Consider the following 14516-nt stretch of genomic DNA (forward strand, 5'->3'; position numbering starts at 1 on the left):
GTTGCATTCATCACATGATGACCTACGAGCTGGTCAGATTTTTGGAAAAATGGCACCCGCTTTAAGCAAATTATTCTTCAGTAGAACGTCAGCTGGATCTATTGCAGGTGCCTTCGTGATATTCAGCATATTGAAAGCCAGAAGCAAGAGAATTAGTCGGAACAAGAGGTGAGACGAGCTCTCAATCATTGCACTACAGTAACGATTGCCTCATCATATAGAGGTGGACACTGCCATTCACTCACACGCTCTACCGGGTACCTCTGTATTATTAGTAGCATTGATTGCCATTGGATTAGCGTGTAGCGAACTCTCAGCCAGCCGGCACGCCGGTTCTGCGGCGGCGATAGATAGCAAACCGCAAAGGGGTATAGCATAGCACACATGACAACTAGCCAGTTACTACTACCAACTGGAGGGGGCTTATGGAGCTGGAGCTACTGTTAGGTTCAACTCGAGCTCATCCTCATCCTCATCCTCATCCTCATGTGCTCAATCATTGAGCTGGTGCGTGGTCATTGAGTCATTATGACCAGTCACAGTCAGCTGTGCTCCGGTGCTGTGGCCTGTGCTGTCTTTATTTTCGAGCTCGAATGCAACTCTCCTGTAGGCAATTTGCAATGCGATCATAGATCATAGACATGACATAGATTTAGTCATCATATAGACTTACAGCAGCAAAAACATGAAGAATGTGATTGATTAGAAACTAGAGTCAGAAGCACTCATTTAGTTTACTGCGACCAGCCCCCTTGCGTATGGGGCTGCTGCTGGTTGCAGATCCTAGTTAGTGAGAGTGAGACTGAGCTGAGAGCGCAGATCTTTGCCAATTATGTTTAAAGCAGTTCATTTTACACCACTGATCTTGTTCCTTCATATGATACTTTATGAGTGATTTCCACGCAGACGTTTGCATAGGCCTATATCAGATATGTTGAAAGTCGCCTGATTTCCCAATATACTGATATATCTAGAAGCCTTTTGTTGTGTAATCAACCTCCAGCTGCACTGCTGCGCGGCATGCCTCGCCCTAGCAGAAACTAGAGGAGGCACAGTTTAGTGCGCGTGTGAAAACCTAATGCGCAGCTTGAACTCCCCAGTGTTTACCCAACCTGCCAAAATAAATATCGAAAATCCTTCATAAAATGCACCAAATTTCCTGGATCACATCCAAAAAAAAAAAAAAAAATTATCATCTGTTACTTGTATCATTCTCAATGCATGTTTCCTGTAAATTTCATCCAAATCGTTCACTAGACCATCCCTACTTTTTGAGTTATTTTGCACATGGACAAACAAATGGTAACGTTTAATAGGCCTAATGAAAACATAACCTCCTCCCATGGTGGAGGTAATAAGCAATTTAAGGATTTGTTAACTAGACTATTTCAATGGACAATCATACATTTTGCAATTGTTACAGAGTTCAACTTACCAATCTACAAAATTTGAAATATAGCCAGCTATAGCCAGTGGGTGCGCAGTGGTACATTTAACGTAGGCTAGGATTTCAACACATGCATTTGGAATAATGACTAAATACTGAATGTATTGACTAATTGTGTAGCCCGACCAGACGCTGTTACGCTATGCGAATCGCGACGTACCATGTACAGCGACTGGGCTGTGTATAGTTACTAATAGTGTAGAATTCACCATGTTCACAGCCCAAATCAAGTGCATGCTGGCAAGTATATGGCATACATTTATGATTTACATTGCTTTGTATGATTTAAAGGGTGTGCACAGTTCTGGTCGAGGTGAGGATTTAGCTTTTAACGTTTTGCGAGATATTCAGAAACCACTCTATGAGATGTCAAAGAGCATGCAATTCTAAGGGGTATCAAAAGTTTATTTGATGAAAATCGGTTTTGAAATGGCTGAGATATCCAAAAACAAGGTGAAACAAAGAGATCCTAATAAAGTTGTGGCCTGTCGCCTTTTATTATTATCTCTTTTTTGGATATCTCAGCCATTTCAAAACCAATTTTCATCAAGTAAACGTTGAATTCTTCTTAAAATTACATACTCTTTCATGTTTCATACGAGGTTTTTCATTATCTCACCTAAGAATGTTCAAAACATAAATCCCCACCTCAACCAGAACTGTACAGTCCCTTTTAATTGATGCAGGTCTTGTTCTGACACTAACTGTAGGCTTGCTAGTGTAGAACTTGCAGGAAGTTGCAGCCTGTTTGGCGCTATGTATTACATGTAAATGCAGTTTGTCGCGATAAAGTGGATTTTGTGATATCAACATGGAAAGTTCATTTAATAGTGCTACTATTACCTAGCTCCGTGTCCCCCCCCCCCCCCAACGATTTCACTCATTTTGCCATCTACATTGTATATCACTCTATTTATTCTAATTGTTTCTACACTACCCTACCCTTCGGTCCTTGCTAGCTTCCACACAGATGCACACACACTCAAATTTGCGTTGGTAAGTGGTAGGGTATGGGGGGGGGGCATAAGGAAGTCTTGAATGCCATAAATAATGGATGTAGTGTGGACAGGTGTTTCACCACTAACTTCCTCACATCAGTTACAGAAGTGTGCACTTCTCTGAAATTCAAATGATTTTCCGCCAACATACAGATTTCTCATGGCAGCCTCTCCTCTCACTCAGTATGAAGCTAGCAGTGTAGCAGGCTAAGAAAGATTTTTGAAAGACTACAGGTACTGAGCCAATCACACATAGATATGCAAGTGTGATATTTTTACGTGACTATACGTCTGGAGTTATTGTTGCAGGTGGCATAAAACATTACAATCCTAAATGCTGATAATCTAATATTTTCTGTGTCCTGTATTATGTCAGCTATTGTTAATGCCCAGTGTCCTTGGCAATGCACAAGGTCATGCACTTGGCTGGTTCAGTGTCCTTGGCAATGCACAAGGTCATGCACTTGGCTGGTTGCCAGTAAAGCTCAAGGGTTTGATTTTATTTCGCTTTTCACCAAGTGTTGAGTGCACACACCAGACCTCTGTTATCCCATTATGTGGATTCAGTGCTTGCACAAGTACTGTATTCGCTGAATATTTCGCGAGGTTTTTATTTTCGCGAGTCAGGTGCTATTCGCCAAATTAAAGACACGCGAAAATATTGACTCTGATCCCGATATGACTGTGACGCACACACATTTCTCCTTTGAGTACAGCCACAGGACTCCACAATCACGAATTTAACCACTCGCAAAATTGTCGGGAATTCCCGATTCGCGAAAATTTAGACTCGCGAAATATATGGCGTCTACAGTAGTATCTACAGGTGTATTGGCAGAACACATCAAATTCAAGGAGTACTGGACACTCCATTGACATGTTATAAACTCTGTAAAGTTTTGGTTAAAGGTTCCTGTGACATCATTTTGTGGTCATGTGCCCATTATGGCCTGTGCAAATGTAGTATTGATCAAATTTTTTTCAATAATTCAATTCTTTCTGCACCCAATAAACGTCACCTTCGAAACATTCTTTTCTTTTCCTTTTTTTAAACAAATGCAACAGTTCAAGGAAACTGACCAGAAATGAATATAATTCATTAGTGGAAAATGGGATTCCATCGGGATTCGAAGCCGAGACCTCCGGATTGCTGGCCCAGTGCTCTACTGACTGAGCTATAGAAAGCCCTAGTATAGTGTTCGTCCCAGAAACCTTTAATTCTGAATGCTGGAATGGTCAGAAGCTGTAGCAGCATGTAAGCATGTGACACACGCGCGCACACTTAAACCTGACATTAACCCGAAGGATAGTTCAACTTGGGGATAAATGGGAGGGATCACCAAAGTGATGCAGCTTTTTGAGTATGTAACAAACGCAAACAGAAGGAAACTGACCAGAAATGGAGGTGTTTGTGATGCCATCAACAGTAAAGTTAGCTGAAATACTTTGTAAGCATACATGTTTAACATAATACCCAATAATAAGTAAGCACCTTGCCTGACCATGTCCACCAGCTCACAGTCTAGCGAGACAGGTGTATCACCTCTTCTTGCTGTACAAGCTCTCCGTTGTGGAACATTTACTAGTATACCACATGCATGTACAGTTGTACCGGTTTTCGACACTTTAGCACATTTCCTTGTTTACCATCAATACTGCACCGTTTTACCTCGGAATTTCGATATGAAGTTAATCAACTAAGGCCAATAATAATATGCCTTGAACGAATTCCCATTTGAATGCACTCGTGTTCAATTTTTAAGCGATTTCCGTCACGCCGTCGCTGGCATCAGATTTCGACACCCAGCATCATTTTTCGACACAATCACAGCGCGCATCACACATAAATCACATGGCATATACAGTACGCATACACACTGCACCATGGACGCAAACCAGCAACCATACCAGCGCAAGAACTTGTCGTTTCCTCTATAATGTGTCTTAATATGGGAATGTCGAAATCTGATGCCACATTCTCAAAGCCAACTCTTTCTACAAGTTTGCTCATTTATCACGAATTCAGCCATGAAATTACTAAAGACGATTATGAAATCAAACATCAGGATTTGGCAAACAAACTGATACTAAAGTGAGATAACCGGCATGGGTGAATTTCATTTTACGGCGATGTATACAAAATGCGTCATATTGTTTTGAACCCCTAAAAATGGCTGACATCAACATTTCTGCTGACACTGTGTTGCTTTTCTCCTAAATATTCTACCATCGGATTATGATGACAAGTGACAAACGGTGTTTATATAAGACTAGAAATGTGATTGATAACTTGATTGATTGTTGAAGTCAGACGTTTGTATTGAGTATAAAATTTAATAAGAATTATCTGCTGGGTGTCGAAATCTGGGTTCTGTCGAAAACTGGTGCATTAACGGTACCAATGACTAGATATTATCTGAGCCATAGTTCTATGAGACCTGGGCCCTGTCGCATGAAGGATGCAATCACACCTCAGTGGTCAGAAAATCAAACATAAGTCAAGTATTGGCCAATCAGAATCAATTATTCAGAGAATTATGTTTCATATGAACTACATGTATGCATAATGCAACAGGGCCCTGTCTCGCTATTGTTAGTTTGTGCAGTACCCGGTAGTCGAGACAAGGTGCCTGACATTTGACATTGTAATTTGTATTGCTTATATCAGCTGAGTGCACTGTTAATGAAATCACATGACAATAAAAGAGACTTTTTCTTCTCTTTTTGAAGGGCAGAGTAGTGAGTGTTGAGGAAATAGAGATAAAATGATTCAAAATCTGTGTGGGTACTTTCATTAAAAATGTTTAAAGTTTCATAATTTGTAGTCATATTCACATCAGCAGAAACCAACTGACAATTGCATACAAAAAAGAACCGCCATGATCCATTACGATTGTACAATGTGTGCTGTTTTGTTTAATAGTGAAACAGAAAGCAAATTTTATGACTTTTTTTCTTCCAGAAAAAGGTAAAATACATTCTCTACATAGGAATATTTGAAATCTATAATCTTGATTTAGTCTGATCTGTTGTCTGGCTAGTCTAAGTACTGCTACTAGCAAGTTTAAAAATATGTATTTGATGTACGATTAAGCATTGTATCAACATGATTAATCTATTCTTTCATGTGCCCTAACTGGGTTTTGTCTTATCTTACTTCCACACAGTGCTGCAAATCTTCAGCAAGTTGTTCTACAGGTAAGTGAAGTGATGTAGACAGTAACTTTCAGAAAGGGTGTACCTCCCGACGCCACTTGCACGATGACTTGGACTTGTCTTCAGTTACAATTTGCGTCGATAATATCTTATATTCCCAGTAATCCCTACTGTGGTGTACGTTCATGCCAAGTGTTTCTTCATCAGTTTGAGCATCATTATGCGGATAGCTCAGTAAGCCAAGTATGACATTCATTGGACGTAAGCCACCATAATATCAGTTAGTGTCTTGAACATGTGGGCTTTTGGCTTTGAACTCAATCACTGGTGGGTACACAGGATTGGACTTCGTACCCAAAGAATAGAAAGCCAGTAAAATAATTTGCTCAGTCATACTGATTCTATTCCACTTCAGTACACTGACCTGCTACTGTGTGGTATCATTTGCATAAATGGTAATTCTTTGCCCCATGCACCCAAACAAAGCTTCTTTATACTACATGTTTCGTACTCCCATTGATAATCTTACTGCAGACCTAGAATATACTGGTAGACTTTAACGTTCACACAGTGTTCACTTTTGCTGTCCCATACCAGCGTGTAATGGTGTGATATTCCATGCACCTGATTTGTCATGTCAGATGCAGAAAAAAAGTTTTTGAAAAATGCAGGTATCACAAATTCATTCAGATTTTACAGATACTCTACAGAATGTGGCCCCTTGATATTCTGTAGGAGTGGAAATTGACATAAATTTGTTGCTTGTCCTGCATACAGATATGTAACTTGGTTGTGTATCACAGAACAAATAGCGTGATTGGTCAAGACAAATTGGACTTGAGTATTAAAAGGCAGCATTTTTTTCCCTCGTTGCCCCCGTTGTGCTAAGTTTAAAGTCCAGTGGTGTCCATTCAATGCACAGTGAAGTGGAAGCTATCTAGTCCCAGATATAGATCAGGCACAGATTTCCGTTACAAGCATATAATTTGCTAGTGATGAGAAAGCAGAAACAAGATCATGGCATAAATCTATATCAACAAACATGTTCTTGATAACATTAAGAAAAGAGTATAGAGTCTAGAGATGAAGTTTTTTTAACAGTTGTAAGCTATTTATTGCTAAAATCTACACTGCTAGAAATGAAAAGAAAATCCACGCCAGACCATGTTTGTTCTACAGCTTTTTGATTTTAGCAAGCAATCACAGCTTTTAGCAGTTTTGAAGGGAAATTATACAAATGTATAGATTGTATTCTGCAAGTGATATTTTGTTCTCTTTTCTTTTTTCTTCAAGTTTGGATTAAACTTTATTTTGATAATGGGGACAGAGACTCCAAAAAGGAAAGTTCTGAATAAAATAATTGATTAGAGTGTAGCGTGTATGTTACTGGAAAGAATGGAACAAATAGGAATAATTCAATTACAGCAATTTACAAAGAAGAAGACCTCCTATTCTTTAACATAGCTAATCAGGAGATTTGCAGAAGGTACATGTATGTAACCTTGTATCCTATTTCTCTTTAGGAGAATGGGAGAGACAGGAAGAAGGAGAGAGCTGCAGTGGATTCCGAATTCTTCAGGTGAGAATAGTACCGTCAAATCAGACATTTTGGCGTGCATTTTAATTTCGCGAATTTCACAACAGCCAAGCTTTGCGAAATTGAAGTGCACGAGAAAGTTCTTGTCTACACTGTATGCATTGAATGCCAGTGGCAATTTGCACAAAACTTCATGCTGCAAAAAAGGCCGCCGGCTCTAATTCTCGAAAATTTCATGCCACAAAAATTTCTTGCTTTACAGTTTGTAAATATAGTGAACGGTCATGAGTGCAATGGTACAAGATGTCAAGAGATGAGCTACTCTATTCAAAGAGGCAAAAGCGAGTTGAATAAAGAGTCTCATTTTCCACCGATTGTCAAGTCGTGTTCCATTGCATTAGTAAAAGCCACTCATTATTTGTTTTATACAACATTCATTAGTGTGGTTCATGCCAAGACTTAAATATAGCGCTGTAATGGCAACCGTTTCTCAGGGAAGGCGAATGGTGCATTTGCATAAGAAAGCAATCACTTGTAACTGATTGAGCTTGGGCTTGGAAATGATTGCATGTATGCTGCAAAGTATGCATATTGTAGTGTCAGAGGGGTTCGCTGGTCCAAGACTGCGTGTAAAAGCCTATCATAGGATTAAATGTAAGTGGATTGCAGCAGAATGCACTACCCAAAACTGCCTCGCAAAAACTGAGCTTGCTGGAATAGTGGCACAGTTGATGGAGGGGTATTTAGAGAAAGTAGCCCTGCAATAATTGGAGAGACACTAACTACTCCACGTTTATGTGTTATGCCATTAGCAGGGAACACAATCTGTTTTATACAGACAAAATTTTTACACTACAGGGGAACCCCATTATGGCCTGTATTAAGATGCTTTGCTAGCATCGAATGAGACATTCTGGAAGTCATATCAGGTTGGGTTGAAAGGGTTGTATTTTTATAGTTTATTGGCAATTCTGAATGGGAGTGGTAGGATCAGATCTGGAAATATCTCCTTGTTACATGATATATCATGTTTTCTTTTGTTATCATTCTTTCAAATTGACCTTGCTGTAGCTGGGATCACAATGTAATCGAACTGGTTTTAAGCAGGGTGCTTTGCCATATAATAGTATGTGCAGAAAACAGGGACTGCCAAATTCACCTACTTAAAAGCAGTACCCCGTAAGCCGGCTTGTTATAACAAGGTTTCCTTTTGGAATCCCTTTACAATGTAAAGGAATGACGGTTGACTCTAATCAAAGATAGATTACATGTCCAATTCTTTTTCTCCACAGGAGGATATATCGTATTCTACGTATACTCATCCCAGGCTGGTTCAGCAAAGAGGTAAAGACCAGACTATGGCTCTGGCTTTTTAGACTGTATAATTATAATGAACTGTCTTAACTGGAAAAGCACTCGGAGAGCACAGACTCCAGCCAAGCCAGCAACTCATTTCCACCCTTACACGTGTGCAATTTCCCAAAATAGAAGCCTTTTGCTAATGTCATTGCACGGCGCCTTTTCCGAGCAGAGCTAGTGTGCGCTTTAGTGCGTGTATGTAAACCTCCAGTACCCACAGGTTGTACCCCACGTTCATTGACCTTATATGCAGAACGATGAAAAAAAATCCTTCAAAAATCTATAAGAATTCCTGGGTCACTACCAAAATTGAATGAGGTGTACCTTGTGTCAGTATCGACCTTGTATGCAAGTTTCATTTTAATCCGTACTCAACTTTTTTAGTTATTTTGCAAACAAACAAACCAATGCTGATGATCACTTAACCTCCTTCCTTGGCGAAGGTAATAAAAGCCATAGACTTGTAATATAAAAAAATAACACGAAAGTAATGAAATTCCTTGCATTTCTCTCGCTGTCATGGTGAAAAGATAACATCATGTAACATGTCTCTGTAGCAGGAGTTCAAGAAAGAAAATTAGTAAATTATAAGACTAAATTGTTGATAATCAAATCATTGAAAATAGTTTCCATTAGCATTGAAAATTCTTGTAATCACCCCATGACCAGTTTCCCTTGTAGTGCTTTTAATCTCTAAGAAGATGTTGTATTCCCATCGTGTTACTGAGCATTGATGTGATAGAGAATTTCTTTCAAAACACGAGAATAGTAAAACTCACGTGTGTTGTTGTTGTTGATGTTGTCTTGTGTTTTACATGACAGGCTGGTTACCTGTGGCTTGTAGCCCTCTCGCTCATTGCCAGGACATACTGTGACGTATGGATGATACAGAATGGGACCGCCATAGAGAGGTACGTTTTGTGTGTGTGTGTGTGTGTTTGTGTTTGTGTGTATATCTGCCTGTCTGTCTACCGGAATGTCTAAATTTCTGTTTTGCAAGTGTTCATCAGTGATTAACATCTTAAATTCATTTTTTTTCCCACAGAAACATTAATTCCTCAGTGCAAGCTATGAAGGGTGCAGTAATTATCACGCTATTATGCTCTTCTGAAAGTAGAGTCTCTTTAAGTATTCACTGTGATTATCTAAAGCAAAGATGGATTAGAGGAGACTTTATGCATGGTAAATATCCGTGCTAAATCAAAATCAATAGATTTGGATGATGATCTCTGGCTTCTATATTCTGGTAGGTATCATACGTGACACGTTGCTTCTGAAATCACACTAGCAAGTGAGCTGAAAATGTTGACAAAAAAGGTGTTATATACTGTTGAACTACCAATGTAACAGTAGGCATGGTCAGACTGGCAAAAAATTGAGAAGTTAAAGATCGCGAAGTCTATGCGATCTTTTGTCGTGCGGTCACACTGGCAGCCAAACTTGGATCAAGAAGTTTGGGTCATTGGTATGCGCGCGCAAGAAAGAAGAAAGAGCGCCGCCGTTCGATGACTAGTGATTGTGACGTAACAATGCACATCTGTACATGACAATGGCCTTGCGCTTTAGAGACACCGCCCGCAAACAGATCGAGAAGTTTGGCCGAGGTGAGGAAAATATCCTTACTTGGAGTGGGAAGTTTCGCAAGAAGTTTTGCGGGAAGTTTGCAGTCACACTGGCAAAACTTTGAGATCTTAAAGATCGCGAACTTGATCTCCTCGATCTTCTGCCAGTCTGACCACGCCTAATATATATGTGTCTCAAGAAAACCTGTTTATGCTCTGTCAAAAATGTAAAGCGTGTCAAAGTAATGCCTTTCTTATCAGCATTTCAGTAATTGTTCCAATAATCACATATTACTGTTATGCACACCATAAAGTCTTACTGTGCGTAGAACAGTGTACCCTTTCATAGCAACATATAATGCTGTTTATTGTTTTCCTGTGGTCATTGTATGTACAGTTCCATCATCGGCAGAAATGTGGGTCTGTTCAAGAGGCACCTCTTCCGTTTTATCTATGCAATGCCGATGGTAAGCAATCTCGAGAGAATTCTTGAGATGATTAAAGGGCCCAGCAATATACTGCTCAATGTTTCATCAATTACATCGTGCGACGCATGAGTATCATTACAGAGTATGAACCTGACTAAAGATTGCACAATGTCGTCCTTTTGTAGAGTCAGTGGAAACTTTTGAAATGAAAATAGTTGTGATGTATATATCTGCTTTTGAATGTATATCTGCCATATAGCAAAATTGAATTCCTGTGATTTGATCAAAGTCCTCGCCCGGCAGTATCCTGTAATGTTGTGCCTAGTGGTAGTGTCATGGAAGCCATTACAAACATTTCTTTTAGTATTTTTCCACATACCTCTTTACATACATACTGGAGACTTGGAAATGTTAGCCAGGAATATTTCAGAATGAGAACTAATGTTTGTCATCTTTTCTTTGCCCCCGCTTTGTGGAATTGGCTCCATAAGTGGGAAAATGTAATAGCATCTATAGATGTATAGATATATAGATAAGTGTAACTGTTCAAAGGAAACTTATAAATGATGGCCATCTGATAAATTTTGATATGTATAATTGGCCATAATATGTTTTATATTTGTGACCGTGCACCTCAAAACAAACATAAAGTCGCACACACTGATTTTGCGTGAGGACTGAAAATAAGTGAAATGGGTCAACCTAGCCGAACCTGACTTTTTCATATTTTCTGAAAGAGCGGGTCTTCTTTTACATTATGCTAAAATTTGGAATCATAAAACGGATAGGAAAGTGTGTTTTTTTAGCAGTTCATCTCGAACATTTTTGGTAGAATAGTGTGATTAGGTGTGTCTTTAGAATCCCTTTTTCATTTCTGAAAAAACCTTGTCCACACTCTTCACTTTCAACTCTAATAACTTTTGAAAGAATAGTGCTACTGCTTTGAAAGTTGGCACTAATTATGGACAGAATGTGTTGATGACGCATGATTAATTTCAGTTTAATCTGATAATCCCTTCATTGTTGTTACTCTGGTGGTTTACTTCCTGTTTTTTGTCCCATTCATCGCACAGCCAGCACTGTTTGGTAAAGATTAAGCGCTTGAATAGACACTGTACTTCAGAGCCTCTTTTCTCAGTTCACACTTTTCCTGAGTTTGTGCTTTCTTTCCCATATTTAGATAGGTTAGGAGAGTCCATTTGAGTTGAGTTATATATCATTTTAAAGCTTAAAGTCTGCTCTTTCAGAATATGGTCTTAACTAAAAATTCATGTCTGGCGACTTTTTGTTTGTTTTGAGGTGCAGGGTCACATTTGTTCATTATAGTTTGTCAACATTTGCCTTTCCGTCAGTGGGAAGGATCCAGTGTTGATGGAACACAGAAATATGACAATATACCCACAGTGAACATCATTTCCTCTCAAAGTTCATGCAACGTTTTACCAGCTTGCATAGTTTATTCAGTTAGATATATTCATCCTGTATTCTGTTGCCTTATAAACATTTATTCTGTATTTCATTTTTTTCCCCCCACATTTTTAGATTTCCTTGGTGAACAACCTCCTCAAGGTAAGCTCTCAATTTTGAAACTTGTAAGATTAATCCAATTGACTTGTACATATTTAGAGACTGCGAGTCAGTGGTGCAACAAAACCATCCAACAAACTGGATAGTTACATTGTACATTTCTGTATTTGTGTTATTGAATTGCGTTGGACTTTATGCCCCTTTCCCCCACACTACTAATTATAAAGGTATTGTGGTAGCTCCAAGTTAGCTTACATGAGATGGTAGAGGTGATGACAATATTGGATTGTTAAGAGTGTAAATGATGAAGGATAGTTTGCAGTAAGATTTGAATACATACAGGTGTATCTGTTCAATATCATTACATAGCATATACACATATTTGTACTACTCTGTATGAACACATTGCTGAGATACTTTTGAAACATTGCTGTTATAAGCAGTTGACACACTAATGTACATTGATGATTTATTTCTTCTTTTTCTCTTCCCCCTCCCCTACCCACCCACATTTAGTTTGGTCTTAATGAATTGAAGCTGAACTTCCGAGCCCGACTGACCAATCACTTGTATTCACAGTACCTAAGGTAAAACTTTGTGAAACAAAGATTACAGTTCTGTATCCAGAATACTTGATGTTTTTAATGTAGATATATATTATAACAGGGCTCGACACTAACGGTGGCCCGGTGGCCCGGGGCCACCAAAAATGAAAGTCGGGCCACCAAATTTCAAAAAAGGGCAAATTTGGTGGCCCGCCTCGGGCCACCAAATATTTTTGAAAAGTACTTGTATGTCAATAAATTTGTAACTTTTTAGCAGTTAAATTTGTTTAAAGCATGGGTGAAAAGGACTGAATGAGTGCCTGAGAGTAAGTGTTGAGAGTTTGTTGAGGTTTATTTATGAGTAGATATGTCCAACTTCCAAGTCTTATTATGATAAAACTTAAATATCTGACTCATAAAAAAACAGAACTTTTAATGTTTTTTATTGGATTTTTCTTTTGGGCCACCAAATTTTTCTCTGGGGCCACCACAAATTTGAAATTGAGGATTTTGGTGGCCCCATCGGGCCACCAAACAAGAAAGTTAGTGTCGAGCCCTGATTATAATATTGTATCACAACATCAAACTTGAAGCAGACATTCCTCTTTGCACAGATTTCACACTTTGTCATGTAAGTTTAACATACTGTAAAAAGAGGAATGCTCGCGTGCATTTTAATTTCGCGAGAGCCAAGATTCGCAAAATTAAAATGCGCGCGACAGTTCTTGTCTACACTGTAAGCATTGAATGTTAGAGGCAACTCGCGAAAATTTCATGCTGCGAAAAAAGCCATGGGCTCCAATTCGCAAAAATTTCATGCCGCAAAGATATTGTGTTTTACAGTACACATTTCCCTCTACAGGGGTTTCATGCTTGATGATGTAACTTGGTTGCCAACACTTCTCTGTACAGCGGTTTCACACTTCAAGATATTGTCTGTATACAAACATTCTTCTTTACACAGAGGTTTCACACCTAATAGTATAAAGTACACAAACATTCCTGTATTCAGGGGTTTCACATTTAATAATGATGTTGTTTGTATACCAACATGCTTCTTTACTTTCATAGGTGTTGGACATAATGATACAGAGTACAGAAATGTTCCTCCTTCATGGGTTTCACACTTTATGATGTTGTTCGTAAATACACATTCCTTTCCTATTCAGGGGTTTCACATACTACAAAATGAGCAACCTGGACAACAGGATAGCCAATGCAGACCAGCTCCTCACACAGGACGTAGAGAAGTTCTGCAACAGTGTGGCTGACCTCTACTCCAACCTGAGCAAAGTGAGTTCAGTCAGAGACACTTATTCCATGATTAGTATTATCAGGCATATTTCTGACTAGACTTGTGGACAGAGCTTACTCAAATCAGCTGTGAATGGGGAGAGCTCAGCCATGTCTAAATCAATATGTGGTCATTTTAATTCCTAATGGCTGTGGGCTAACTCCCAAAGCCACTGCCAAGCTGGTTATCAGATCTTAGCACTACCCATACAATTTATGCCGACTTTCAAATCAAAAGCCACAGAAATTCAAGAATATTGATTCCAACATACTATCAGATATTACAGCAATTCTCAGTTGTACCAAGATATTGAAAACTGGGGCTCCATACTCTTAAAAACAAACAAACAAACAAACAAACAAACAAACAAACAAACAAACAAACAAACACACAAACACAACTTCTGTGTTATTCTTTGTAATTGTGGTTAAGAATGAGTGTTACTACAAACATGAGCAGACTATGATTAAAAAAAGAAGATTATATAAGGCAACAAAGCTGCTGCCTGTTGTTCCATGTTTCAGATTATATTGATTTTGATGCAGGACTAACAACAGCAATAACTTTGACTACAGCATCGTTTCACAATATGTCAAATATACTTTATGCACATTACAATGCAGTTAACAGTGATTTGGCCAATGCTTGACTGTTGACCATTCC

General features: G+C 38.9%; 1 protein-coding gene across 1 annotated transcript in view; it reads left to right on the plus strand.

Annotated features, from left to right (window-relative positions):
- Window positions 1–14516, plus strand: part of LOC139745220 (ATP-binding cassette sub-family D member 3-like) — a 35434-nt gene continuing 20918 nt past the window's right edge. Inside the window, exons 1-9 of the mRNA XM_071655627.1 lie at window positions 1–168; window positions 5613–5643; window positions 7128–7180; window positions 8431–8482; window positions 9320–9408; window positions 10457–10526; window positions 12030–12056; window positions 12531–12601; window positions 13729–13852. Of these exons, the coding sequence (XP_071511728.1) occupies window positions 50–168; window positions 5613–5643; window positions 7128–7180; window positions 8431–8482; window positions 9320–9408; window positions 10457–10526; window positions 12030–12056; window positions 12531–12601; window positions 13729–13852 (636 nt within the window). The 5' untranslated portion in view covers window positions 1–49. The remainder of the gene's footprint in view (window positions 169–5612; window positions 5644–7127; window positions 7181–8430; window positions 8483–9319; window positions 9409–10456; window positions 10527–12029; window positions 12057–12530; window positions 12602–13728; window positions 13853–14516) is intronic.

Source organism: Diadema antillarum, unplaced genomic scaffold (genome assembly GCF_040938485.1).
Source record: "Diadema antillarum isolate AM-2024a unplaced genomic scaffold, OU_Dant_1.0 seq00001242_RagTag, whole genome shotgun sequence".
NCBI classification, from domain to species: Eukaryota; Metazoa; Echinodermata; class Echinoidea; order Diadematoida; family Diadematidae; genus Diadema; species Diadema antillarum.